This window comes from Globicephala melas, chromosome 2 (assembly GCF_963455315.2).
Source record: "Globicephala melas chromosome 2, mGloMel1.2, whole genome shotgun sequence".
In the NCBI taxonomy this organism is placed as follows: domain Eukaryota; kingdom Metazoa; phylum Chordata; class Mammalia; order Artiodactyla; family Delphinidae; genus Globicephala; species Globicephala melas.
This window is the reverse complement of record NC_083315.2, coordinates 102,780,660-102,806,479: the sequence shown is the minus strand read 5'-3', so window position 1 is coordinate 102,806,479 and position 25,820 is coordinate 102,780,660. Positions and strand designations below refer to the sequence as shown.

At 44.1% G+C, this 25,820-nt stretch overlaps 1 protein-coding gene and 1 gene segment (V, D, J or C); both read right to left on the bottom strand.

The window, feature by feature from the left end:
- Positions 1–25,820, bottom strand: part of LOC115852091 (T cell receptor alpha chain MC.7.G5-like) — a 358,045-nt gene that overhangs the window by 85,811 nt on the left and 246,414 nt on the right. The window lies entirely within an intron of this gene.
- Positions 7,134–25,820, bottom strand: part of LOC115852095 (T cell receptor delta constant-like) — a 54,876-nt gene continuing 36,189 nt past the window's right edge. The window contains 5 exon segments of the C gene segment in view: positions 7,134–7,983; positions 8,932–9,045; positions 9,410–9,481; positions 10,086–10,364; positions 15,331–15,375. Of these exon segments, the coding sequence occupies positions 8,933–9,045; positions 9,410–9,481; positions 10,086–10,364; positions 15,331–15,375 (509 nt within the window).

Below are 25,820 nucleotides of genomic sequence, written 5' to 3'. Positions count from 1 at the left end.
TCACGGCTCCCTCCCACTGGTGCAGGCCCCGTCCCTATCCTTTTGTCTCTGTTTATTCTTTTTTCTTTTGCCCTACCCATGTATGTGGGGTTTTTTTTGCCTTTTGGGAGGTCTGAGGCCTTCTGCCAGCGTTCTGTAGGTGTTCTGTAGGAGTTGTTCCACGTGTAGATGTATTTCTGGTGTATCTGTGGGGAGGAAGGTGATCTCCGCGTCTTACTCTTCCTCCATCTTCCCGGAAGCCTCTGAAAGCCTCTGTTGAGTGGTGGTTTTGGGCTAATGAAAGTCAGCCCAGGGCGCTCACTGACTGCGGAAACTGCTCAGATGCAGACATCAATCGGTTTAAGGGAGATGGGGTAGGGAAGTTCAAGGACAATACATCTGTAATAGGTCATTAAATCTTGAGTCTCTCTTAGCCCTAAACTTTGGCGGTCACTCTCTTGTACATTGTGGTCTCCCATGAACAAGCCTTTTGAAACCTTTGGAAGACATAGGACAGTGGGCTAGCAGGCTCATTTCCCATGTTCCCAGTGCTCTTAGGGGTTTGGGATGAGCACAGCTGGCTCAGGTCTCGGGAGAGTGCAGAGCTCAATGACACACTTACAGCAATGACAGCAAATGAAGGATGTGAGTCACTTTTTTTTTTGCCATCGATTGGTACAACATGGTTTGGGTTTTTTTTTTGCCAGATTTCACAACTTTATATTTTAGATTTACTCAGCATCTTATTTCTGAACGTCTTTGATGAGACTCAAGCTCTTAGGAAATTTATTCATCAGTCTATTTCATAAAAATGACAATAGCAGCAGCAATGCCTAGCGTTCTTAGATCACTTGCTGGGTGTATTGCATGTGTTATTTCATTTAATTATCCAATAGTCCTGTGAAAAAGGTATTATTATTATCATCTTCATTTTACAGATGGAGAAAGTGAGGCTTGGAAGGGTTAGGTCGTGTTTGGGGTCACACAGCAAGTACATGCTGGAGCTGATAGGAACCCAAGCAGTCTGGATCCGGAACCCCACTCCTTAACCATGACACTGCACTGCTGTTCTGAGAAGTGCCCTTCCTGAAGGGATGCCTTTCAAGGAGTGTTGGAAGGACATCATGGTGGGGAGTTTCATGATGTGCCACCCAAGGAGGTCTCCATGTGAAGGATTAGGGAGAGGGCTTGTCCCTCTGAGTGAGGGTTTTGAAGCCCTTTCCTCTGTTCTCGGGTATGGGCAGATGTAACTGAGGTTGGGCCATCAGAAGAAGAGCAGCAGTTTAATTTGTTAACTGTTATACTGCCTAGATCAGGAAGGGAACACTCAGCTCTCATGAATATCATGCCTGGCAACATCTTTAGAACAAGGACAGACTCCCAGAGACTGACTGGGGACTGCTAGAGCCGGTGAAATATCTGAGAGTGGGAAGTTCTGAAGTGGCCTTCTCCCCAGCAGAGGGGCTGGTGCCTTTGAGAGGGGACACCTGCCTGCAGGGGGCAGTGCAGGCCTGGCAGCAGCTGATCAGACAGAGCAGCCCTGTTGCTGACCCTGCCTCTTCCACAGCCGAGGGCCTGGGGATGCTCACACGGGCTGCAGACTTCCTGGTGTGCACTTTTGCTAATCTTCACGGCAAGGGCTACCAGATAAAATGCAAAATTTCCAGTGAAATTTGAATTTCAGATAAACAACGAATACCTTTTTAGAGTAAATATATCCTAAATATGGCAAGTCCCAATTATTACTTAAAAGTTTTTTTGTTTTTCATTTGAAATGGAAACTTAACTGGGTGTCCTGTGTTTTTATTCACTGAATCTGGCAATCTTACTATTTACAATAGGCAAGACATGGAAGCAACCTTAATGTCCATCAACAGAAAATGGATAAAGAAGATGTGATATATATGTGTGTGTGTGTGTATATATATATATATATATATATATAAAATGGAATACTACTCAATCATAAAAAAGAATGAAATAATGCCATTTGCAGCAACATTGATAGACCTAGAGATTATCATACTAAGTGAAGTAAGTCAGAAAAAGACAAATATCATGTGATATCACTTAAATGTGGAATCTAAAAAATGACAAAAGTAAACTTATTTATGAAAGAGAAACAGATTCACAGACATACAAAACAAATGTATGGTTACCAAAGGGGAAAGGGGTTGGGGGAGGGACAAATTAGGAGTTGGGATTAGCAGATACAAACCACTATATATAAAATAGATAAACAACAAGGTAATACTGTATATAGCACAGGGAACTATATTCAGTACACTGTAATAATGCATAATGGAAAAGAATATGAAAAAGAATATATATATATATAAAACTGAATCACTATGTTGCACACCAGAAACTAACACAACACTGTAAATCAACTATACTTTGATAAAAAGAATTCAAAACAAATTCGGCAAACTTATCCATGCCATTGGTGAGTTTTTAAGTGGACAAAGTTATATTCCTTTGTTCACAAATATTTGTTGGTTGTCAGTTACGTGGCAGACACAGTCCTAGGGGCTGGGACAGATCAGTGAACAGATAAGCAAGGCCCTGCCTTCATGCAGCTTACATGATGGTGTATATGTATGTGTATATGGGGTGAGAAGGGAAAGACAAATAATAAACGTGTAGAGACCTGATGATGACAAATAGTGATGTGAGGGAAAATAAGAGATGAAATCGAGGGTAACTCTGGGTACCCAGGTGAGTGACTAATTTACTTGCCAGGGAAAGCCTCTTTGAGCTGAGATTTGTGAAAACCTGGAAGCAGAGTTTCAGGGACCTAGAAGAGGGAGGCAGGTAGAGGAGCAGAGGAAGGCCACAGCTGCTGAAGGGGAGTGACAGAGGCAGGAGAGGACATGCAGGGAGATTGGACAGAGGGCAGAGATCCCACCATGTACAGTGGGCCAGAGGCCCAGGAAGGGAGGCCCTGCTGGCGTCATGAGATTTACATTTTATAAAGACCTGCAGAGGAGATGGTCCAGGGGCAAGAGCAGAAGCAAGGGGACCTGACAAGGGGCGTTATTGCCGTGGTCCTGACAAGAGATGGTGGTGTTGGTGGGAGGTGGTGGGAGTGGCGGTGGAGAGAAGTGGATGCACTGGAGACACACTTCATGGTGCAACTGACAGGCCTTCCTGATGAATTGGAGGTGAGGGACCAGGGAAACAAAGGAACTCCGGAAGTACTCCTAGAAACACTCCTAGGTTTGGGGGAGCCACTTGGCCTTCTATTTTTTAGGGCAGTGCTTCCCAGTAGTTGTCATGTCTTGGCTTACCCAGAAGACAATATTTGTATTGAGATGTAGCCGGGAGGGGCTGGCCTCCGGGGCTCCAGCCACCCCAGGTTCCAGTGTCCACTGTGAGCACTGTCTCAGCGAGCCTGTAACCCACTCACGGCAGTTCACCCACTGGGAAGGTCTGCTTCCGGGGGGGAGAAGTTTCCAGCTGGAGCCAAGTGTATGCTGCAGAGGGAGAGATGGAAATCAAGCTGTGGGAAGTGCAGTGAGCGTTCTCAGAACCACAGCACTCCCTCAAGCATGAGAAATAGAAGAGTTCAATATTTTGTAGTAACTGTCAGTGGAGTGCAACATTTAAAAATTGTATAAAAAAACCCCCAAAAAACATAACAACAACAAAAATAAAAGAGTTCTAGAATTCAGGGCTAGGGCAGATTTTAGAAATGACCTCATCCAACCCTCTCCTTTTTCTTTTTACACAAATATGTAAGACTAGGTTAAGGTCCTCATTCATTTATCTCATGTAGAGAGTACTCCAGGTGTGTGCAGCTGTGCTAGTGCTGTGTGACAGTGCTACTCAAAGTGCGATCCTGGACTGGTACCCGGTCTGTGACCAGAGGATGTGGAAATGGAGGATAAGCCACTTTTAGGGCAATTTGATATCGAAGTACGTGATCATTGGACTTGCAGTCTCTCTTTCTTTTTTAAAAACTAATTCATTTTCATTGTGTTTTACAAAAAGATTAGTACAGGATGGATTGAGGACCACAAAAACAATAACAACAACTTTTCCTGGGTTGGAAGCATGCGCCCCAGAGAATTACAGCTAATTCAGTCACGTGACCGTCAGGGCTGCCCTGCTCTCCTCACTTCCCTCCCATCTCCTTCCCTTCAGAAGCACTGAGACGGTCTCAGAGATTTAAGGAGCCCAGTTTTATTCTATATCCTCCTCCCTGATATGAAAAGAAGATGATTCTTCTTGTGGGCTTCAGCCTTTTGTTTTTCTGTTAAGTACACTCATTGTTATGTCCTGCTCTTTCTATCACCCATTTCCCTTTTTCTTACTTTCCAAGGCTTGGGCTCGTTCTCAGTCACACTGGATTTTCCAGTTATTTTCTGCCTTTAATTTTCATCTCTGTGTCTTTCCCCTGCCTCTGCCCATTGGGTTCCCTCCGGATGGGCCTATGCTGGACCCAGTGCCTGCGGAGTGTAAGACTTCACTGTTTTATTATTTTTTTCTCTTCACAGACAAGGACGTGCTGTGTAACCAAGTGACCCAGATTTCCCAGGAGCAGATACTGGTGAGTGGCAGTGAGGTGACACTACAATGCATTTTCCAAACCACATACTTAGATCCAGACTTATACTGGTACCAAATAAGACCAGATCGTTCCTTCTAGTTTGTCCTGCACAGGAATAACATTAAATCCCATGATGCGGATCTTGCTCGGGGTAGATTTTCCGTGCAGCACAGCCTGACCCACAAAACCTTCCACTTGGTGATCTCCTCAGTGAGGCCTGAAGACAGTGCCACTTACTACTGTGGCTTGCGGTCCCACGGTGATGCAGGTGTCCAGGAAGTCTGCACACAAACCCCTGGGCACAGCCTGGCAGAGCTGCCTCTCCGGACAGCTCACGTCCTTGGACACAGCATCCTTCTTCCCTGTCATTCTGTGGTCCAGTCTGGCCTTTAGAGGTGCCCTAACATGTCTTCCAAATAAGAAAAGGCCTGGTCACATCCAGGGGAGCACCCTGGCTTCCGATGGAGCAGACATCTCCCCACTTCTGACACAGAGGGCCCTGCCTGCCCGAGTGCCCGTGGTGGGGAAGGGAGACTGCACGTCTGAGAGACTCTGGTGCCCAGGTCGTGCCTGATACAGAGCAGGGCTTGACAAGGATGTGCTGCATGCGCTGGGAGCTTATCAGGACGGGGCTGGTGAAGGGCCAACTTCAGGAGAGCCTTTTGGAAGTGTCTTTATTTTAGTCTCCATCATTCATCCATTGCTGTGAATTAGCCTGTTTCCTTTTAAGACTCAAATTGGACACAAAGTTACTTACTTTAAAGAATTTCCCTGGTTTACCTTTCATTTGCATCCTCTTGTATAGCCGCCTTATTTCTCCTGGATTCTCTTTGGCACCTCCATTTTACTTACTGTGTTTGGAGAACATTTTTCTTTCACTGAAGAGCACTGAGATATTCCCAGAAAGCTGTCTGTGAAAACCAGAATCCCAGCTTCAAAGGCCCTGAGTTTGGAGCTCAGTGGTATCCCCAGGGGAGAGAATTACCTCCAGGGGAAACCAACAATGTGATGTCAAAAATAGATATACCCTCGGCCCTGGGAATCCATCCCTCCTTCCTCTACTTCTGTGGGTGTCTCTTCCTTAAAACAACTATTAGAGTTATTAGATGTAATCTTAGAAATAGTAGAAGCCTTAGACGGTATTTTATAGGGAAAGCACTGAAGCCCAGAGAAGTGAGGGACATTTGGAAGGTCGCTGATCTGGTTAATGACAGAGCCAGGGGTGTGGGGCTGCACTTCTGGGGGCTCCCTTGCAGCTGCACCCTAGGAGGTTGTATCAGTAGGTGGCTTGGGCAGCAGTATGTCTGGGCTTCAACACAGGCAGGTGGAGAGCAGTCGCTATAGAGAGGGATGGAAAAGACATGCGTGAGGGAGCCGAAGGATCAGGCCAAATGACTCAGCCTCCGGGCTTCTGTTCTGCCACCTACTGAGCGTGTGTACTAATCTCCTGGAGACTCCTTTGGGGTCACATGAGATTCTACACGTGAAAGCTCTGGAAAACTATAATCCACGATAGCATGGTTTCCGCACCAGAAGGCAGCCGCAATCCCCTATGGCTCCTGCCTTAAATCTTTTCAGGAGCATCCTTTTGGTGGAAGAAATTCATGGTTCCATAAAATACTAGGATGCCTTTCACTGATGATCAAAGTAGGCCAGAGGGTGGCTCATTCATATGCTATGTACAGGACTATTCTGAAGTTCAGCCTAGCTGAACTTCAAAACAAGCCCTCTTCCCTGTCTCAGGGATGTGCTGTGCTCTTGTAGAAGGAACTTGGGGCTGGCACTCCTGATAACTTTGTTCTGCTCCCAGAAATATCGCTGCCTCTCTGAATGACCTTGAACAAGGTACATACCTTTTCTGGGGGACATATTTTTTTCCATCTGAAAAATGAGGATGTGTTGTTTTGTTCTTAGCAACTTCAGAGAAACATTCTTAAGAATGGCCCAAGGTAACAGATGGGAATGTTTTGGAAACAGGCATTCTTGATGCACATGAGGTGAAGATGTGTGGAATCTTTTAATAGTTTTCCCCTGGATGGACCTGGCTTATCCATCTAGATTGTCCTAAACTCATTGACTCAGAATGCCACTGCCTCCTTTCTTTGGTTTGGGTTGTGAGGACATGACATAGGAGTCTGCAGATGGCAAAGATGGGGGAGTTGTGGATGAACGTTGCTCTTTCACTTGTAACCTCATGAGCCCCCGCCTGACAGCCCACATAGGTGCTGAGGAACCCACAGTTCTCGGTTGCTAGACATTTGCTACCTGGGTTTGTGCACCCGGAAAAAGCTGGCCTTGCTGAGGTGGGAGGAGCAGAGCTCAGAGGCCACACCAGGGACGCTGATGTTGTTGGAGTAGCAGGAAACCCAGGGGTGGGTCCCCGAGGCAGGAGCCTGCAGGCTGGGGGCCCAGGAAGCTGTGGTGTGACCTATAAACTCAGTGTGGTTTTTGTCTGACTACCAGTGAATTCACAGCTCCCCTTACCCCCTGCGATGGTCCGCAATGAGGAAAGCCAGAAGCAAGGCGCACACAATGCACTTTAATACATGCAATAGAGACAAAGAAGAATGGCAGAAAACCATCAACACCAAAGGTCCAGTGCCTTCAAACTTCCTGGGCATGGATGGGCAGGCAGGGGGTCATGAAGACACTGTTCTTACAGGGGAAATCTCGGGGTCTCATTCCTGTCCCTCCCTCCCAGAACACTTGCACAATGAGTTGCTTGAAAGCAAGACCCACGTCTTACGTATTTTTGCACCCTCAGTACAGTGCCTAGAACTTGGAGTAATTCATGTTCGTTAAATCAATTAATAGAGAGAAACCCATTTCCTCTGCATTTTACTCTGATCTCTGCTAATAACTCTGAGGGTATTTAGATGAGATTTGAGAAACCCCATTGCCTGGGCAGAGAGTGTTAGGAAGTCAAATGTAGTTTTGTTTGTCAAATACTAGGAAAAGCAGAAAGTGCCTTTGTGGATGAGAACGCTAGTTTGGGGCAAACCTAGTGCTGGGTTGAGCAGAGCCTTTTATGTTTCGGTAGAAGCCCAGGATCTATTTTCCTCTTGGAGAATGGGGCTAGGAACCCGATGGCTCCTGCTTTCTACTTCTGGAGGTAAAGAAAGTCAAAGGAACAAAACACCATTTTCAAAGTGTGTCAGTTGTAGGAAAAAAAATGTGTCCTATATACCTTCATATCTCTATATCCTTTTATAAAGCAGCATGTAAAACAGTTGGGACCATAAGCCCCCACTCTCCAGGACTTCTGTCTTTCATCAGGCTGAAGGATAAGCTGGGTTTGTTGCCTTTAAAGGAAAACTGGTTTGGGAAACAGCCATTTAAGCAAGGCTGGGACGGGTCAACTTAAACCACCAGGAAGTTGAAAGCCTAGGAGATAGCACCTCTGTAGGCTTTTGATTTCTTTCAGGGCGTGTAGCCTTCTCATGCCGGTCAGCCTGCAAGTGAAGGAAAGTTGTCAGGGTTATAGAATCATAGACTGTCAGTGCTGGAAGGAATCATAGCAGTCATGCAGTCCTGGGGATGGCCAGTACTTGCTGTGGTTGTACCGTTGCAGACATCACTAATATATCCTGGCACATTTCCCTTCTACACATGGTGATAGTTCAGCTAGTCACTATCAGTTTATCTATGTTGGCACAAGTCATAAAACCCATCTGCTCTCCTTTAGTTCTTCTTCACTCCTTTGTTTTACAGATGTGATAACCCAGGCCCAGAAAGGTGAAGCAACCTGGCCTAGGTAACATAGTGAGTTAGTGACATAGGCAAACCTAAGCCCCGGGTCAAATTTCATGTCTAAGATAACCAGAAGAGGCAATGCAAGTAACAGGCAAATAATTCACATCTCATCCTCAACTTTGCATGCATCCTGAGTCACTAGTAGTGAGCTGTTCACTAAGGATGGGAGCATAGGTTCATCCCAGGGATAGGCTGGTCTACACATCGAGTCCTATGATTAAGGATCGAGAGTTGACATCCCCTTTGTCTGGGCAAAGATAGGTTCTGCTCCCCCTGAATATTCTTCAAGTGAAGCTTTACTGATGGCCTTGCAAAAAGCCCATGGTCCCTTGGCCATATAAACAAAATTAGCAGTAAAGAAAAAGATTTCTCCTGTTTAGGTCCAATTATTTTAGCTCCTGAGTTTGAGGTGAGGATTATTGGCTGGTATTATATTATATTACATGAATTTTGAGTCTGGCTTGAAATAAAAGGCTAACAGGAGATGGGGTGTTATGCTGAGTATCTGAAAAGGTCCACCTTAGTAAATCATAATATGTCTCTATGTGCTTTTCCTTTCTCAATGCTTCTTACCATTCCTAAACTCCTTTCCTCCATGTGCAGCATAGTTTGGGTGGAGGTAGGCATAAGAAGCAGCTAGTTCTTACCTTAAAAGAAAAATAACTTGGCAGTCAAGAGAAAATTGATGGCAACACTCTTGGCAAACAGCATTCGGAGCCCCAGCACTGCAAGGGACATCATGTTCACCTTCCCGGCTTGCACTGCAATTGAATGAGAATGACAGTGGTGGCTTCAGCAAGAGACTAAATTTCCTTCCAGAAATTGGACCCACAGCACCGAAACCAGCCTGCCCTGAATCACCATCATTCTTCCTGGTCTGAAGCCCAGCTTGGTGCCAGATAGCCTTCAGAGACCTAAGGCTGCTATTCACATCCAGTAAGGCAAGCTTTGGAAAAACCCATGCTTGCAGCCAGGCAAACTCTGCTTAGAGAGTCAGAGGGAATCAACTGGGCTCAGGTATGGTTTTTGTTTTCTTTTGAAATAGAATGATTTTGGGCCCCATCTGACAATGACAGAGTTTGCTTTAACCTCAGTTCTGAAGTTGGCCCTTTGGTTTCAACTAACCTTGGGGCTCATAGCAGGTCTCTGGAGTTTGAGTTTGATTGATGTTTTCAGGTTCCTTTGGCTTTGGACTTTCTGGAACAAACAGCAGTGGTCAGGGTTACAATGATAACCGAGAGGCTTAAGGTATTTCAGGTTTTAAAACTGGATTTCAGGTTTTACTTACTTAGACTTTAAGTAAGTAAACTAAGGACCAGAGAAGTGACTTGGTTAAGGTCCTATAGCTATTTGCACAGTCAACATACTTCCTGTCCTGAGACTTTTTTCCATTGTACCATGAGGCCCACATGCAGGTATGCCTCTAATTTGTAAGAACAACTAGAATAATTAACACCATGATAAGCTGGACTGCCCTTTGTTATGGCATTCACACTAGATTAGACCTCACATGAATTTTCAACCCTAGAGTCTTTAAGATGAAGGAGACAGGGGTTGGTGAAGAGGAGAGATGGGGATGAAATAAGATGTGCTTTATCTTAGATTCCAGTGCAGAGATGCAGAGAGTTTAATGCCTAGTCAATGATGGGAATTAGCCTAAGTCTTGAGTCTGAGCCTAAGTCTTGTTTCCAGCGTGACGCCATGTTGAGAGTGATCTGTCAAGAGTTTACAACTCTAACTTCTCTTTCCCTTGACTTTTCTTCCCCACAATCGCTGCCCCTTGAGGCCAGATAGGACCTACCTGAAGTATTTTTCTTCGGTTTGAAGTCAGTAGAGCTCCAGGTTTGTTTGTTATGTTGAACTGAACATGTCACTGAATCTGGATCTCCATACTGACCAAGCTTGACGGCACTGTACCTCCCACCGGGAGAGATGACGATAGCAGGGTCATATTCTCTTATTATCTTGGATGATTCCAGACTTATAGTTACATCTTTGGGGTAGAACTCCTTCACCAGACAAGTGACATATGTCCCGTTTTTCATGACAAAAACGGATGGGTTGGCAACAGCCTGAATTTCTGTAAATATAATCAGTTTATTTTGTGAGATGATTATCCATGTGTGGGAGTTAAACCATGATGTTTTCCTCAATTCCTCTGGGGCCAAACACTACAATCCAGACTTTCCTGCATCCTGTTAGTGACCTGAGCTTGTTAGCACCTCTATGAAAGGATGGCTAAGAGAAGTAGACATGAAATGCAGCAGTTTGACTTCTAGTTAGGAGCTGCTAAGAGATATATGGCTGGGAGCAGAGACAGAAAATGACAAATACAAAGAAGTGTATTTTGAGTCTTTTGAGTTTCAAATATTTATGTTTTAGTAAACAATCCTCTGGACAATCCAGTTAGGCTGAAAATCTCTCTGAATCAGTTGGTTTATTTTAAATGCATGAGCCCTTGGAATGAGATCAGGGCAAGGTCTGAGAAGGACTATATAACTGGTTCCAACACTCTGCGGATGGAGGTGTTTGTGTCACTTTAGGGTGTCATCCCCATTTTTTGGACTGGAAGGGATCTGCTAAAGTTAAGTGGTCCATCTCTCTGCCTTCAGGTGAATTCTTATGTAAGGGACCACCCTACAGTTTCGTTTGAGTCTTTAATCAGAATTACAGCTATCATTCTCAGAAGTCCTTAGGAACATAAAACTAGTTTAAGCCCATTTCTTCTTGTTTTGTTCTAAGTGGAGCTGTGGAACACTGGTTAAAATAATTGGGTCTCCTCCTGGCCTTCTCTCCTTTCATGCCTCATCTTGGACAGTCATCTATCTGCTACTCTGTATATGCATCTTTTTCTTTCCTTAAAACCAGAGTGGGGTTGGGGATTTTTCAAAGGGCTCTCCTGGAACGTGGAAGGAGAAAACCTTCATTGTTTTGTTTCACGGCATAGCTGAAGCCACTGATAACAGACACCGATAACCCCAGCAGTAACGGCTTGGAAACCACACGTTCTGCTCACTCACCTCCCTCCAGAACTGTGGCATTTCTCTCTTACGATACTGACTTTGGTGAGATGGATTCCAGTTGATTTTCAAGGGAGCTTGAAAATGAGTTATAGAGAAAGGAAACTAGTCCATTATAAAGCAAAACCAAAATAACCCTATCTCCTTCGTTACTTAAGAGTGTGACCCAATCGTAGTCTGATTTAGTTGCATAATTAAGCCTTGCTTGGGATTTAAAAACCTAATTTCAAAGGCAGTTGCTAATGATCACTTTGGGCTGGAGAGACCTGGCTTGAATAATTTGAATAATGTGATATAACCAACAAGACAGATGTCTGAAGAAGGTCATACACTCAGGATATTGTGCTCTGAATCTGTTACTCAGCATTTCAGATAGAGCATAATGCATTGGTTTGGTAAAACATTTTTCTCAGATCCTCTTTCTCAATTAATGTCTATGCGTTCAAAACAATTGTTTGAAAGTAAAGTGTTTAACCCATTCTTTGGTGTCATGGTAACTAAAGAAAAGGCTATCTGACTGAATTGAACCTTTTTTAAAAAATGGGATGCAGGGCTTCCCTGGTGGCACAGTGGTTGAGAGTCTGCCTGCCAATGCAGGGGACACGGGTTTGTGCCCCGGTCTGGGAAGATCCCACATGCCGCGGAGTGGCTAGGCCCGTGAGCCATGGCCACTGAGCTTGCGCGTCCGGAGCCTGTGCTCCGCAACAGGAGAGGCCACAACAGTGAGAGGCCCGCATACCACAAAAAAAATAAAAATAAAAATTGGATGCATACAATATAGTTGCCCTATGTAACCTAGTCTATTTTATATTAGACCTAAACCAAAATTTGAAGTTGTATAAAATTTGCACTACGTTGTAGTCTAAAATTTAAAGATGTAATCACTTATCTTTTGAGAATTTCCAGGCTTTCTCCTTGGTCCACAAACATAATTATATTTCAGCATGTATTGCAAAGTGCTATTTATTTGGGCAATTGTTATTTTATTTTCAGACTTTCTCTTTTTATGAGTACCCATCTAATGCTAAGGTTATGTGCTGGTAAACAATACAAAAAGAAGTGTATACCTTTCCTGAACAGTTTTTCTTAATTTATAAACTTAGAAGTCATCTATGTTCTAGATTCTCATAGAGTGTCTTACTGGTTCCCTAAGCATCGCAACATGGATAACAAATGTCACTCACAGTTTCAAAGGTCTCTGCCAATATGGGATTTAACTTGAACACAAATCAGGTAAGTTTGCTCTACCTGATTACTCTGACCAGGTTGACCATTTCTCTCCTAAATCTTCCAGCTGCCGGACATTTTACAGGTGGCAACAAGTCATTCACACTAGTCAGCTTAGCTAAAGGGATGCCTAAGGATGAAGCAACCACCTTGGAGAATTTGGGCCTCTGCCCCTCCTCCACCTGATGCTCCAACTATTAGTATAATTCTTCTAGATTTCTTTCTGCTTTCTGGGCTGCTCTGAAGAGTTCAGAAATAAGTTTTTTTTTTTTTAAGTAAAAATAATTACAGAGCTACTTCAGCTACTCAGCCTAATATCTTTACTGTGGCCCACTCCATCTGTACTACTCCAACTCCTAGTTATACTTTTTCATGTAATGCAAACTGGATGGCAACCCTAGTCCCAGGAGTCAATTCCTCCCTAGAAATGTATGGAAAAAAATCAACTCACGGGGCTCCACGAAGAGTTTGGTGCCAGCTCCAAAAAACATCTGTCAGGTGTCCCAGGAGCACATTGCGATGCTGCCTCACAGGTAACCAGCCTGGGGCTGGCCCTGGGGCCTGGGCTAGAACATCTGTATCCTGCCTCTCCAGCCTGGGTCCCAGCCTAGAGACCCTGCCACTCAGAGAGCTACAAAGCTGCCCTTTATTAGATCAGGGGTCAAACTCATAGAGTCTCAGTTCCCTTTGAAGCTAATAATAGTTTAACTGCTGGGTAAGGAGGTGAGCATGAAATCCCCAGCCAAAAAGCACTGGGACAGGGGACAGGGCTGAGACAGAGCAAGAGAAGAGGGTGACAGGTGACCAATAACTGCCTTCAGGATGGAAAATTTAACATCCCGTTTATTGGGAGGGCTCTCCAAGAAGAACACATTAGCTTGGGAGCAGGGATGGGGCACTGAATATTAACATTTCTTGTAATGAATGTTAGGCCGAGGAGGGTTTAGACACAGATCTTGTTCTCATATTCCGGTCCTTCTCTTGGGTCACAATCCACCTTTTTGATTAGAAACCTAATTTCTTCCCCATCACTCAGACTGAGTCTCACAATAACAACAAACCTACTTTCTAATTCCCTGAGTCCATGGAAAGGCTTTCTAAGGACCTGAGGGTTGAACAAGAAATTGGTAGCTGACAGGGGAGCCCAGTGGTGCTGTGTGTCATGGATACAGGTCAGAGAAGCCAGCGCTTGCTTTGGATTGCTTATTTTTGTTTTGTAATTTCTCTTGAGTCTGGATCTAGATACAAGCCTCAGGAGGACAGAGTAATCATGTGAAATAGAACTTAAGGATGATTACTGTGTCTTATCACCCAAAAATCAAGAGTCTAGGGCTAGAGCTAGGCAAAGGGAAGGATGGTTGTATAGGGCCATTATAGGTTGTCAAAACTTTAAGGATTGTGGGTTTGATTTGAAATTCTCAGCCCCCCTACCTGAGCTTCATATCATTATATTACACTCGATCACTGCAGGAAGAGAAAACCAGAGAAGCAATTGGGGTATCCCTGGAGAGCTCAGGTCAGCATCTCGACAGAGGGGCTAAGCATCAGTTTCATCTCTGAAGACTTCCAAAGGCACAGCCTCAGAGATTTGATTCTAACACGGCAGATAACTCTGAATCTCAAGTGGAAATGATTTAAAGGGAAAATGAAACACACCACCTTTTGCTCAGATGCAATTTGCCCAACATCAATCAGACTGCAATCAGTTACAACGTGATTCTGTTTCTTTCCTTCTTTTCATTGCTCTAGTCTCTCTCCCTTCAAAGATAAGAAAACTCACCAAATTCCACTATTTCCCTGGAAGCAAGAGGCAATCAAGTATGCCTGTAAGTTTATATTACCCTCTGAGAGACAGAGACCCCGTTGACACTACCAGTCCCTTTCAGGAGTGTCAGATCGCCTCCCCACATTCATGTATATTTCCCCACTTTTTATTTCCTCTGAAATAAACAAAATCAGAATCTAACCAATGCCCCATTGGTTTTGGCATTTTGGGAAGCATCTGAAAGACTGCTGTTCTCTGGACTGCTCCCAGTGACTGACTGTTGGCAGCTACCCAGACTACCTGAATATGACCCCTGGATTTCCAAACACTGGAACAGACTGCCGGTGGACAATATCTCTAGGAGAGCACCACTACTTCGCTATTGTCTTGAAGTTGGGGGCTGTGTTTCTACTTTGGATGTGGGCTCCTGAACCTTTACAGAATCCTCAGATTCAGGGCTAACAAGGGAGGTGTGCACATTACGGTTCTCGGCAGACCCAGACAAGAATGGGACCTTGGAGAACATTTAGTGTGAGCCAGGCCAGATGATTTAATGCACGTTCTCAGCAAAAAAGAGACAAGGGCAGATTGGCTTTTATCGTCTGAGGCAGAGAAGGCTATTTTGATCTAACTCCTTCTTTAATAATATTTTTCTTCTTTCTAACCCTCCCTCTTCCTACGCTGTGACCATGACTCTTTTTCCTCATAAACAGTGGATTCTCCTTATCTAGAACTTGCCTTTTCCCTGGTCCCAGTCCCTGACCAGAGGGCCAGAAGCCTGACCAAGGGCTTTATTTAAGCAGTTGTAGAAGACTTATCAATACTAATCCTCAGAACAGAGTTTCCAAGCATACGTAGAATATGTTCTTAAGAGAAACCTAGTGAATTTGTCCTCCAATTTTCCCCTGGCTCTTTGTAACAACGACAATGGATTTCCCATTTAGAACCTCCTAACTTCTCAAGAAGTTGCGTTTATTCAGGACTATGCCACAACTCCAAGGGAATAAACACACTGAATAAAATGCATAACTTACTCGGTTCCACGATGAGTTGAGTCCCGTTTCCAAAGGTGAGTTGTGCTGTCAGCACACCATTTCAGACATCACGACCAAAAACCTTACTACCTATTTGCCCCCTGCCTAGTGCTTCTGTTTGGAAGGGGGTGGGTTAGCTAGAGTCATAGAATTTTGCAAGGGTTTCTGAGATCTAAGCATTTCATGTTGGCAGCTTCTTTGATGTGTGTTAGCTTCTGAGTGTTGACATTGAGGGACGTCCCTATGTTTACTGCTATTATCTCCTCAAACCTGTCATCTCTTACCCCCAGATCTTGCTTCAGGATCACATTTTCACAGGGAAAAAGGAATTAACTGTCAAATGGCTATTGTCAGCAGAAACATAACTGTAAGGTTCAAGTCAATCAGAAAGGACTATGCCTCAGTTAGAGGTGGAAGGACACGATGGCTGGACCAAGAGCCATTGAAGAAAAAGACTTGGAGTCTATTAAAAGGATGCTAATACTCATAGATGACTACCATTTCTATAAGTACTTTACTACTTACAAATGGCTTGTGCTTACACTACCTCAAAAAATACTACTGTAACAAACTCCATGAGATGATATTATTAGATCTATCTTACAGAGGAAGTCACTGGAGCTAAGGGTGGTTAAGATAGTGGCTGAGCTGGGCCTGACTCTCAGGTCTCCAGACCCCAGATTCCATTCATTGAACCAGAGTAATAGATGACAGGACTGAAAGGAGCCTCAGCTGTCAATTGTCAAAACCCCTGAAGTCACACAAAGTCTAAGTAATGGACACATAGGGAGAGTTTTGATTCCTTTTTCAGCATCTTTTTTTTATTAAATCCCAGAATTCCCACTGGGTCATAAGACATTCACATCATTGGACTTCCTCTCTTTTCCTACTATATTGTCCCTTAGAATTGGTCTGGATGATAACCAGGATCTTAGTGTGCTAAAGCTGGAAGACACCTGGGAAATCATTTGAACCAGCTAGAGGGAAACTCGAGTTCAGTGAAGTCACAGAGCTCGTCAAAGAGGATTGGAACTCAGTCTTTGAACTCTTGGTCTAACATGCTCACCACTGCACCTCATATTTACTAGATGTGCTGTAGTACAGGTCTGGTCATTACCCAGATCTGTAAATGGTGAATGCATGGGTGTTAAGTAAGCTGGTTCACTAAGGCTAGTCAGGTAGAGGGAAGGCCACAAAAACTCTCCTGGATGGAGAGTGGACCAAGAAGACTACTGCAGCACATACCCACCCTGGATTGTATCAGAAACTCAGTCCCTGCCCCTCAAACCATCCCTTGCTAAATTACCTGCTGGAGGGATTTTCAACAACCTAAGAAGTGTTTCCCAAGCTGATGAGTTGGGAAAATATTTAACAAAGATAATTGCCAAACATAGTGGTCAAAAGAAGAAAAACAACGAGTCACTTACTTGGTTCAACGTTCAGATAGGTTCCTTTGCCGAATAGCAGTGGCTTATACACAGCTGATTAACCCAGTCTAAAAACTGCCTTTCTTTTTTCTTACCACAACCCTGCCCCCAGTTGCCAAGTCATGTGATAGTCATTGGATGGGATTTTCTGTCTCATCTACTTAACCTCTTTCCTCCTCAGTCTTGGGGGCTACCCTTCAGGACAAAGCAGGAGGTGGTTCCTGTGTCAAATAGAAATCTAGGCTTTTGCCATGTGTCACAATCTGAATTTGTGCTCTGAACGACAGAAGTTGGAAAAGAGTTTCTTAGATCAGGAGCAAAGAAAGGTAGACTGTTGATCATAGAGTGGGTGATTGTCAACCCTTGGCTATACTTAGGTGGGGCAAGATCTAATGAGTGACATGCCCCACTCAGAACCTTTTAGGAGAACTCCATTTCATATCCAGTCAGAGCTTTGCATCATTGACAGGCACTGTGTAGCAGCCAGACTTAGTATAAAATAGAACTAGAGTTTTTGGAACATTTTAATAACATGTTCATGAATTTCAAATTTGAGCAAGCTTCAATGGCATACTTAACACTTAGAAGGGACAGTTAGATTAGCCTCTGTCATATGTAAAAATCACTGTCTGTGAGATCGCTTGTATGTCACTCACAAAATCTAGGGAGAAAAAGTGCATCTTCAGATCAGTTTACAGCCCATACAGGATTGCATATCATACTTTGAGAATCACTAAAATGGAGAGTGCTTCTCAGTTGCGGTGAAGTAGGGAGATGTCAGAAAACCTGAAATCGAGTTCAACTCAGTTTCTTACTTACTAAGTGTGTAATCTTGGCCAGGTTCCTTAAGGTCAGTGAGCTTCATTTGCCTCCTTTATAAAACAAGGATACTGTCTTCTGTATTGGGAGGTTGTAAGATTAAATGAAAGGGTGTATATATAAAGCATTCTGTAAATGCTCGGTGTAAGTACAATGCTTATCAGTGTTAGACTCAGAGTAAAAAGTGTTACTTGAAGCAGGAACATGTAATTTCACTAAGCTCAGAGCTCCCTGGGGACAGGGTTGTAGGGAGAGGTTGCTGAGGGAGGAGAGAATCCTGTTTCTTTGGTGTTTGGGATAAAATTGCCCACTTCTTAAAGCTGAGGGTGAGGACTGGAATCCAGGTTTCTGTCTCCCTTTGTCTCTTCCCAAGGTCAAGTGTGACTGCCATTCCCTTCTCTAACCTTCCCTCTAGAATCCAAAAGCCCGAGTCCTTACAGTGACTTAGAAGCCATCCTTTCCCCATTACCAACCTGACCTCATTCACAAATTCTCTCCAGGTCACTCACTCTCCTCCATCCACCCAGGCCTCCTTGGTATCCTTCACACACTCCAGGCAGTACTTGTGTTCCCTCTGCCTGGAAATGCTCTTCCTCCAGAAACCTGCATGGCTCCCTCTGTAACCCTCTTGGGTCTCTGCTCAAATGTCCCCTTTCCAATGAGGCCTTCTGTGACCCCTCTGTTAAAAATTGCACACTGCCCCCTCCCACTAATACTCTTTATTCCTCTTCACTGCTTTATTTTCCTTCACAGGGCTTATTACCACCTAAACTACTATATTTTTTTTTTGAATTTTATTTTATTTCTCTTTTTATATAGCAGGTTCTTGTTAGTTATCCATTTTATACATATTAGTGTATATATGTCAGTCCCAATCTCCCAGTTCATCCCACTACCACCACCCCACCACCCCTGCCACTTTTCCCTCTTGGTGTCCATACGTTTGTTCTCTACATCTGTGTCTCTATTTCTGCCCTGCAAACCGGTTCATCTGTACCATTTTTCTAGGTTCCACATATATGCATTAATATACGATATTTGTTTTTCTCTTTCTGACTTACCTCACTCTGTATGACAATCTCTAGATCCATTCATGTCTCTACAAATGACCCAATTTCATTCCTTTTTATGGCTGAGAAATATTCCATCATATATATATACCACATCTTCTTTATCCATTCGTCTGTCGATGGGCATTTAGGTTGCTTCCATGTCCTGGCTATTGTAAATAGAGCTGCAATGAACATTGGGGTGCATGTGTCTTTTTGAGTTATAGTTTTCTCTGGGTATATGCCCAGGAGTGGGATTGCTGGGTCATATGGTAGTTCTATTTGTAGTTTTTTAAGGAACCTCCATACTGTTCTCCATAGTGGCTGTATCAATTTACATTCCCACCAACAGTGCAAGAGGGTTCCCTTTTCTCCACACCCTCTCCAGCATTTGTTGTTTGTAGATTTTCTGATGATGCCCATTCTAACTGGTGAGGTGATACCTCATTGTAGCTAAACTACTATATATTTTATATAGTGAGGTTACCATCTGTCTTACAGTCGTAGTTACACTACACTGTAAGCTCCAATAAGGCATGGGTTTCTGTCTGTTTTATTCATGCTGATTCCCCACCACCTAGAAGAGTGCCTGGCGTATAGTGACACTGACTTATCACAGGTTGCAGAGCTGAGATCAAGCTTGGCTCTGGAGGTGCCTAGCTTGCTTACATTTTTATTTCCTTTTGCCTTAAACCACCATTGACTTGTCCTCTCATTCATTCATTTGTTCATTTGTTTGTTCATTCAACAAACATTTACTTAGTGCCTTCAATGTATTCATGGAAATGGTAAGGCACAACTCAGAGCCCTTGCCTTCAGGGGACAAGGGAGATAGCTGATAAGTGAGCATTCAGAGTTTCAGGTGGAGGTGAGGGCTATACAAAATGAAGCAGGGTAAGGGGACTGTTGAAGACAGGGGTGGTTGAGGAAGGCCTCATTAGACGTGACATTTGAGTAAAGACCTGGAGAAGGTGAGGGAGAAAGCTAGGTTAGTCTCAGGGAGAAAATGGTTCCAGGCAGAGGGAAGGGCAGGTCAAGGCTCTGTTCTGGGAGAGGCTCATCAAGAGTGAGAGGGAAGGAATGCCAAAGATGGGAATGGGAAAGCTATCTCTTGGCGTTATAGAAACATGTTGATGATCCCAGGATTTTTTCTTGGGGGAAAGGGTGATGCTCTGATCATTGTCTGAACCTTTCTGAGTTTAGGGACCCTTGAGCCCTAGGGGTGTAAATTCAAGGATGGCCCTTGCCTGGAGAATGCCTCTTTGGGTAATTGGTTTTGGTTTGGGGGCAGGAGCCCTGTTTTGGTGAAGGACTGTGGTGGGGATGAAGGGAAACAGCCTAACTGTTGCTTAAGACTCTGCAGGCAGCTTGGAAAGGAGCTCATTAGAAGCCTGAGGGGGAGGCTGGGACAGGCAAGAAAAACCTCCACATGTGCCCCAATCAAACTTCAGTCCTGATAGAAGAGCAGAGTTCTTAAGTGCACAGGTTTTGGAATCAGACGGATGATACAAATTTTGGCTTTGCTAAGCTGTGTGATCTTGGGGAATCCCTCCTGACCTGTAAAAATGCAGGTAATAGTACCTAATTTTGCATGATCATGTGAGAACCAAGTAGAATGACATTCATTTATAAAGTGCCTAGTCCAGTGGCCCAATACATAGTAGGCACTCAAAAAGTAGTAGTTGATATGATGATATATGTATGTTGTGTAATAATATATATGACTCTAAGTCCATCCAGTGGCCCACTGGCAGGAAGATGTTCCTGATGACTGTGGCCCTTTCTAAGCTCCTGTCATTGTACACATTTACATTGTGGTACTTTATTCCTTGCTGTTTTATCCTGTTCTCTTGTTCTGTTTTATAAAGTTAAGTGGCAACCCCAGGTTTTCTCCATCTGGAGGGCTAAAAGCTATGGTGGATCTGGGCTGCGGATCTGTGTAGACCTGTTAGTTTGGTGCTGCCTGGGAGCCCTGCAAGTAAGAACTTGAAAGAAGCACCTTTCCTCAGGTGCATCAAAAGAAAGAGCATCAAAAGAAAGTAGGCTTCTGAGAAGATAAAGGGTCTGAGTTTGCAGTGATGCCTCTTTATCCAATATTTTTTGCTAAAAAGAAGGCACCATACAAAGATATTCTGCATCCTGCCCTCTCTGTGTGCCCCTCATCTTTTTATTTCAAAGGGCAACGGAAGTCACCGGCTCAGTGTTTCCTAAACTTCAATTTATCACATCTCTTTTTGGGTTATTTTGGGTCACATCCATCAGTCATAAGATTTGCTTAATAATTTTCTTTAAATTTACTCACATTTTAACTTAAAATATAATTAAGAGGAAACTTTAAATCACATGGGTTTGACAACCTAGTTGTACTATGCTGATACCATTAAAAGACAGTGCAATTGAAATGAAAAGAAAGTCTATCTATGTACCATCTAAAGCCACGTACTATACATTCTACACTTAGGGCAACGCTGGCTCAAGTAAGTCAGTAAACAGAAGAACTTAATTCATTAGGAAGAACTCGGCGAACAAAGGGAGATAAGGGAACTCAGTCACTAACTTTGTCAGGAATGTGGATAAACTATTATTTTAGTGAGAAAATTTAAAGCCAATGAGGTCTAACGGCAAGAACCTCCATTATTTGAATTTTCAAAATCTTACTATGATTTTAAAAAATATATGAATTTTTCTGCTCTGACTCCGCTAGCCGGCTTTGGACCTCTATCTTTTTCTGGATGCAAAGCCCCTGCCTCACTTCTCCCTTTAGTGTGTGAGGTCTGGGAATGCCCAGCCTGCACTCCTCCTTTTCCCTTCCTTTGCCCTCAGTTCTATGCTTCCTTCACTTCATACACCAAGGACTGTCTTGTCCCTAACCATTCTCTGAGAGGAGTCCACCCCATCACATTTTCACCCCACCTCTCTAAAGTCTTCGTTTACTTTAGAAAACACAAGCTGAACACCAAGGCATCAGGCCAGGACGTGCTGTTACTTTTCCAGCAGCCAGCTCAGCAGATTTGGAACCCCGTTGCTAGACTTCCCTAGGATCTTTGAAATGGGGTGTTTTGTGTTTGTTTATTACATTTTCTAGCTTAATATTAATCTCCACTATCTAACTGGAGGCTGCTGCCCAATGGAGACTGATGTCCTTTTTTTTAGCAAGACACAATTGGATTCAAATGTCACTTAAATGACCTGAGAAGATGCCTCCTGTGTTGAGCACAGTCCTTTGACAACGTTAGCATCGATTCCTTTATAACAGTTAATTAGTGAGTGGCACCGCATCCCCTTAGTGAGGAAGATGGACGCCATGAGTCCTTAGGGAGCTATGCCTGGCTATGTCCTATAGGCTTTAAAGGAAGCATTGCACATTCACTTTCTTCTGCTTGGGATCTGGTCTCAATGGGAACCAGAATGTTCCAGCTTCCTCACTAGTCACCTAATTTCCATTTGCAGCTCAAACAATTAGAAACAGATTTCTGGAACTGGTTCCTTTTTTCGGAAGAAAAAACAGAACGACACCAGCGCCTACTTACCCTGGCCTAACCCTCTGTGCCCAGGAGGCTGACTCAGTTCTGAGCTCTCCCAAGAGCAAGTGTTTGGCCTAAAGAAGGTCAGAATTCTTTTTTTTTTGGGGGGGGGTAGGAGTTTATTAATTATTTATTTTTGCTGTGTTGGGTCTTCGTTTCTGTGCGAGGGCTTTCTCTAGTTGTGGCAAGCGGGGGCCACTCCTCATCGCGGTTTGTGGGCCTCTCACTATCGCGGCCTCTCTTGTTGCAGAGCACAGGTTCCAGACGCGCAGGCTCAGTAGTTGTGGCTCACGGGCCTAATTGCTCCGCGGCATGTGGGATCCTCCCAGACCAGGGCTCGAACCCGTGTCCCCTGCATTAGCAGGCAGATTCTCAACCACTGTGCCACCAGGGAAGCCCAGAAGGTCAGAATTCTTTATATCTGGAGCCACCTTGATAGAATCCCCCAGACTCAGCTCAACCTTGTCCCTGGTCAGTTCTGACTCTTCCAGAGGATCTGAGCCAGTGACTCTGTGGTCTCTACAGCCTGACCCAAAGCCCATGCATTGGGCAGAAACTCCTCAGTTTCCCTGAGCTATGTGGGGTCTCTCACAGCCCCCAAATCTATTTTTTTTATAGACAACCCCTCCCAATTCCTATGGAGGGGATTAACAGTAGTTCACATCTTCCCCAAACTCCTCCTTGGCACAGTATTAACGCTACTACTACCCATCTCACGTTCCCTGATATTTCTGCCTCTTTAGATAGAGGATTAACCTCAAAAAACAGATAAATGAATTACTTACTTGGTTCCACAATCAGGCGAGTTCCTTTTCCAAAGATGAGCCTGTCTCTCTTACAGCGCTTGAGGGCTTTCCAAATACCTCAGCGGTGCTCCCACCTTTCTTCTTCCTGTCATCTTGAGGGTAGGAGGATCTTAAGGGTTTGGTTCTTTGAAAGATGGCACCTGATGCTCATCCAACTGGTTCGTGATGATATAGTCAATTGCAGATTCGCAATTGCTTTTGGGTTTGCTTTTGGGAGGTTGTAGTCTTGAGAGTAGGTAGGAGCACACACTCCTGTGGTGAACATTTCCAGTATAGGACACTTCATGAAGTTCTTGGAATGGTTGCTTTCTGTTATTTTAGACTTTTCTCGCTTTCTAGACGCACACCTAACTCTCAGTCTTAGAAACCAGGTGTTGCCAAGGGGATCGGTCTTGGATCCATGACTATTCCAGAGTCAAGGCATTCACAGACCCCCGGGCTGCTTTAAGTCAGATAACATGTGGCATACCAATGGTGACAGGGCAGCATGAAGCACCAATCATGTACTGGGGATTTATAGTATATTCAGTGTTAGAATGAGCAACTACTACTGGTGATGGCCTAAAAACAAATCCCTCTCTTTAGATTCATCTTCCCAAACTGCACAGCAAAGCTCTCAGGCAAACCTCTCTAGGAATTTTGATTCAGAAATTCCATAAGATTCCTTTTTGCAATAGAAACCAAGACAAGGATAGTTTTTGAGAATCACCTTTTTGTATTCCTCAAATACGGTTGAAATGCCAGTTTCACTCAAGAGAAAACAGCAGTGAGAGAGAGAGGCCAGCAACTGGGGGTCACCTCTCCTGGTTCGGACAACTTTTTGGCATCCCATTTGGGTCACTGAGCAAGGAAGGACACCCACTTGCTGTGTTAGTCCCCGGGGCATAGTAGCCAGGCTATGGATTTCCCAGGGAAATGTCACTTTGACCCCTGCAGTTTTTGTACAGGTCTCTGTGGGTTTTGTATCACTGTGCGTGTCCCACCCACAATGCTACAGAGCTTTATAAAAACCTCCCTTTGGTTTTGCCCAATGTGGCCTCTGAGAACTACGGGGCCGGATGTTTTCTCCAAGTCATGCTCCAGCAAGATCAAAGGGATTTGGCTTAGTTCAAGGGAGGCTGGCCTGGGTGCTTCTGTCTGAGACTCTTTTGAACCCCTGGCTAGATCTGTCCTGGAATTTGTGACTAGAACAGGTCAAATCATGATGTCTACTCCCACTGTGCTTTCTGGCCAGTCTACTCTCATATGGTTTCCCACAGAGGAGTTTGCCAGACCTGAATGTCTCAAGTGGATTCTACAAGTTGTGGTTGGCAGAAAATGTTTGTGGGCAATGTAATTTCTCCTGTCACCTGCTAAGCTCCTGAATCACCTCTGTCTGCCCCACTTCGCACATGGAGGGTGTTGTATAATTGACAAAGGGCTTTCACATAAACGTAGAATTTTATCCTCTCCATTGACTCTCTGGTTGTTAAATTGAAAGTCAGTAGCCCATATGCTGGTTTATGTGACTTGGAAAAGGTGACCTACTGGGCAAATGCAGTGGCAGCTCCTAGGGTTCTAGTTGGCAAACAGGTTACCTTTGTGAGCTTTATGAAAGGCTTCCCTTTCTCCAGCTGATGCAGCCTCATACCAGGGCCTTGGCTCGGCCCGCAGAGCTCAAGCTGAATTTTAGCCCCACTTGTCCCCTTGGCCGAGAGCTGATTATTATAGATGCTAAGCCTTAGGGGGACCCCAACTAAGGGGTTACTTGCTAAAATTTATGGTAGCTCTCCATTATGCTCAGGATAAGATGGTTTGGAATACAGGCTTTTGCTTGCCTTCCTAGGCCTACATCTTGTACTTTTCCATTTGCTCCCTTAAACTCAGTTGCCTTGAACTACTTGCATCCTGAAAGTGCCATGTTCTTTTATATCTCTTTACTTTGCCCTGTGATTGCTTTTGCTGGAATGCCCTTTCCTTCTTCAGTTCCCAATTTTGTCCCTAACCCTGCTCCTTAGATCTTATTGATTTCCTGGTCTGAGCTTAGCTGTTGACATCCCTGGGAAGTTCTAAATGAGTGCCAAAGACTGTACTGGGTTAGATGCACCCCTTTCCCTGAATCTTCTTGCATCCAGTGCTTATCCCTATCATTGCTCTCAAAACCCTTTTCCTTTGTTTTCATTAGATACAGACCCTTGAGAGAAGGGATTTGTCTTGTTTATCTCTGTCCTCTGTGCCAACACAGTGCCTTATTGAGTGAGTTCTCAGAAAGTGTCTTCTGAAACTATTTTAAGGATGCGGTATCTCATATTCTGAGAGGATAAACTGGGAAGTGACAGGTCCGTGGCTAGAACCCACATCTTCCCAATTCCTAGTCCCTTACTGTCTCTGGCCCTGGGTGCCCTATGGAATACTACCTTGCATTTGTTTAGGAGAGCATGGCATCATTAATTGTAAATAATTAGATTTTTAACATTAGCCTGAGTTAAGCATCATTGGGAACATAAATTTGTTGTGATTTTCTCCACACCATGAAATATATTCCAAAGGCAAAGAGAAATGAGTTTCATGTTGTCTACATATTTGAAGTATTCAAACCACATATCTGGAGTATTCAAATCAATATGTTGTATACATATTTGGAGTAATGAAGGGTCAACTGTGCCTCTAGAGAAGCATCCTAGGATGTCACAGCTGCGAGAACCCTCAAGGATCATATATTTCCTCCCCGATATGTTCAGATGAAAGGGTGTAGAAAGATCCAGAGAGGTTTTGGAACTGGCCAAGGCACCCAACTTCAAAAGAACATACAAGAACTCAAGTATCCCAATTCTTAGTTCAGGAATATTTTTTTGTACACTTGGCAGATACCAAGTCTTCTTTGTT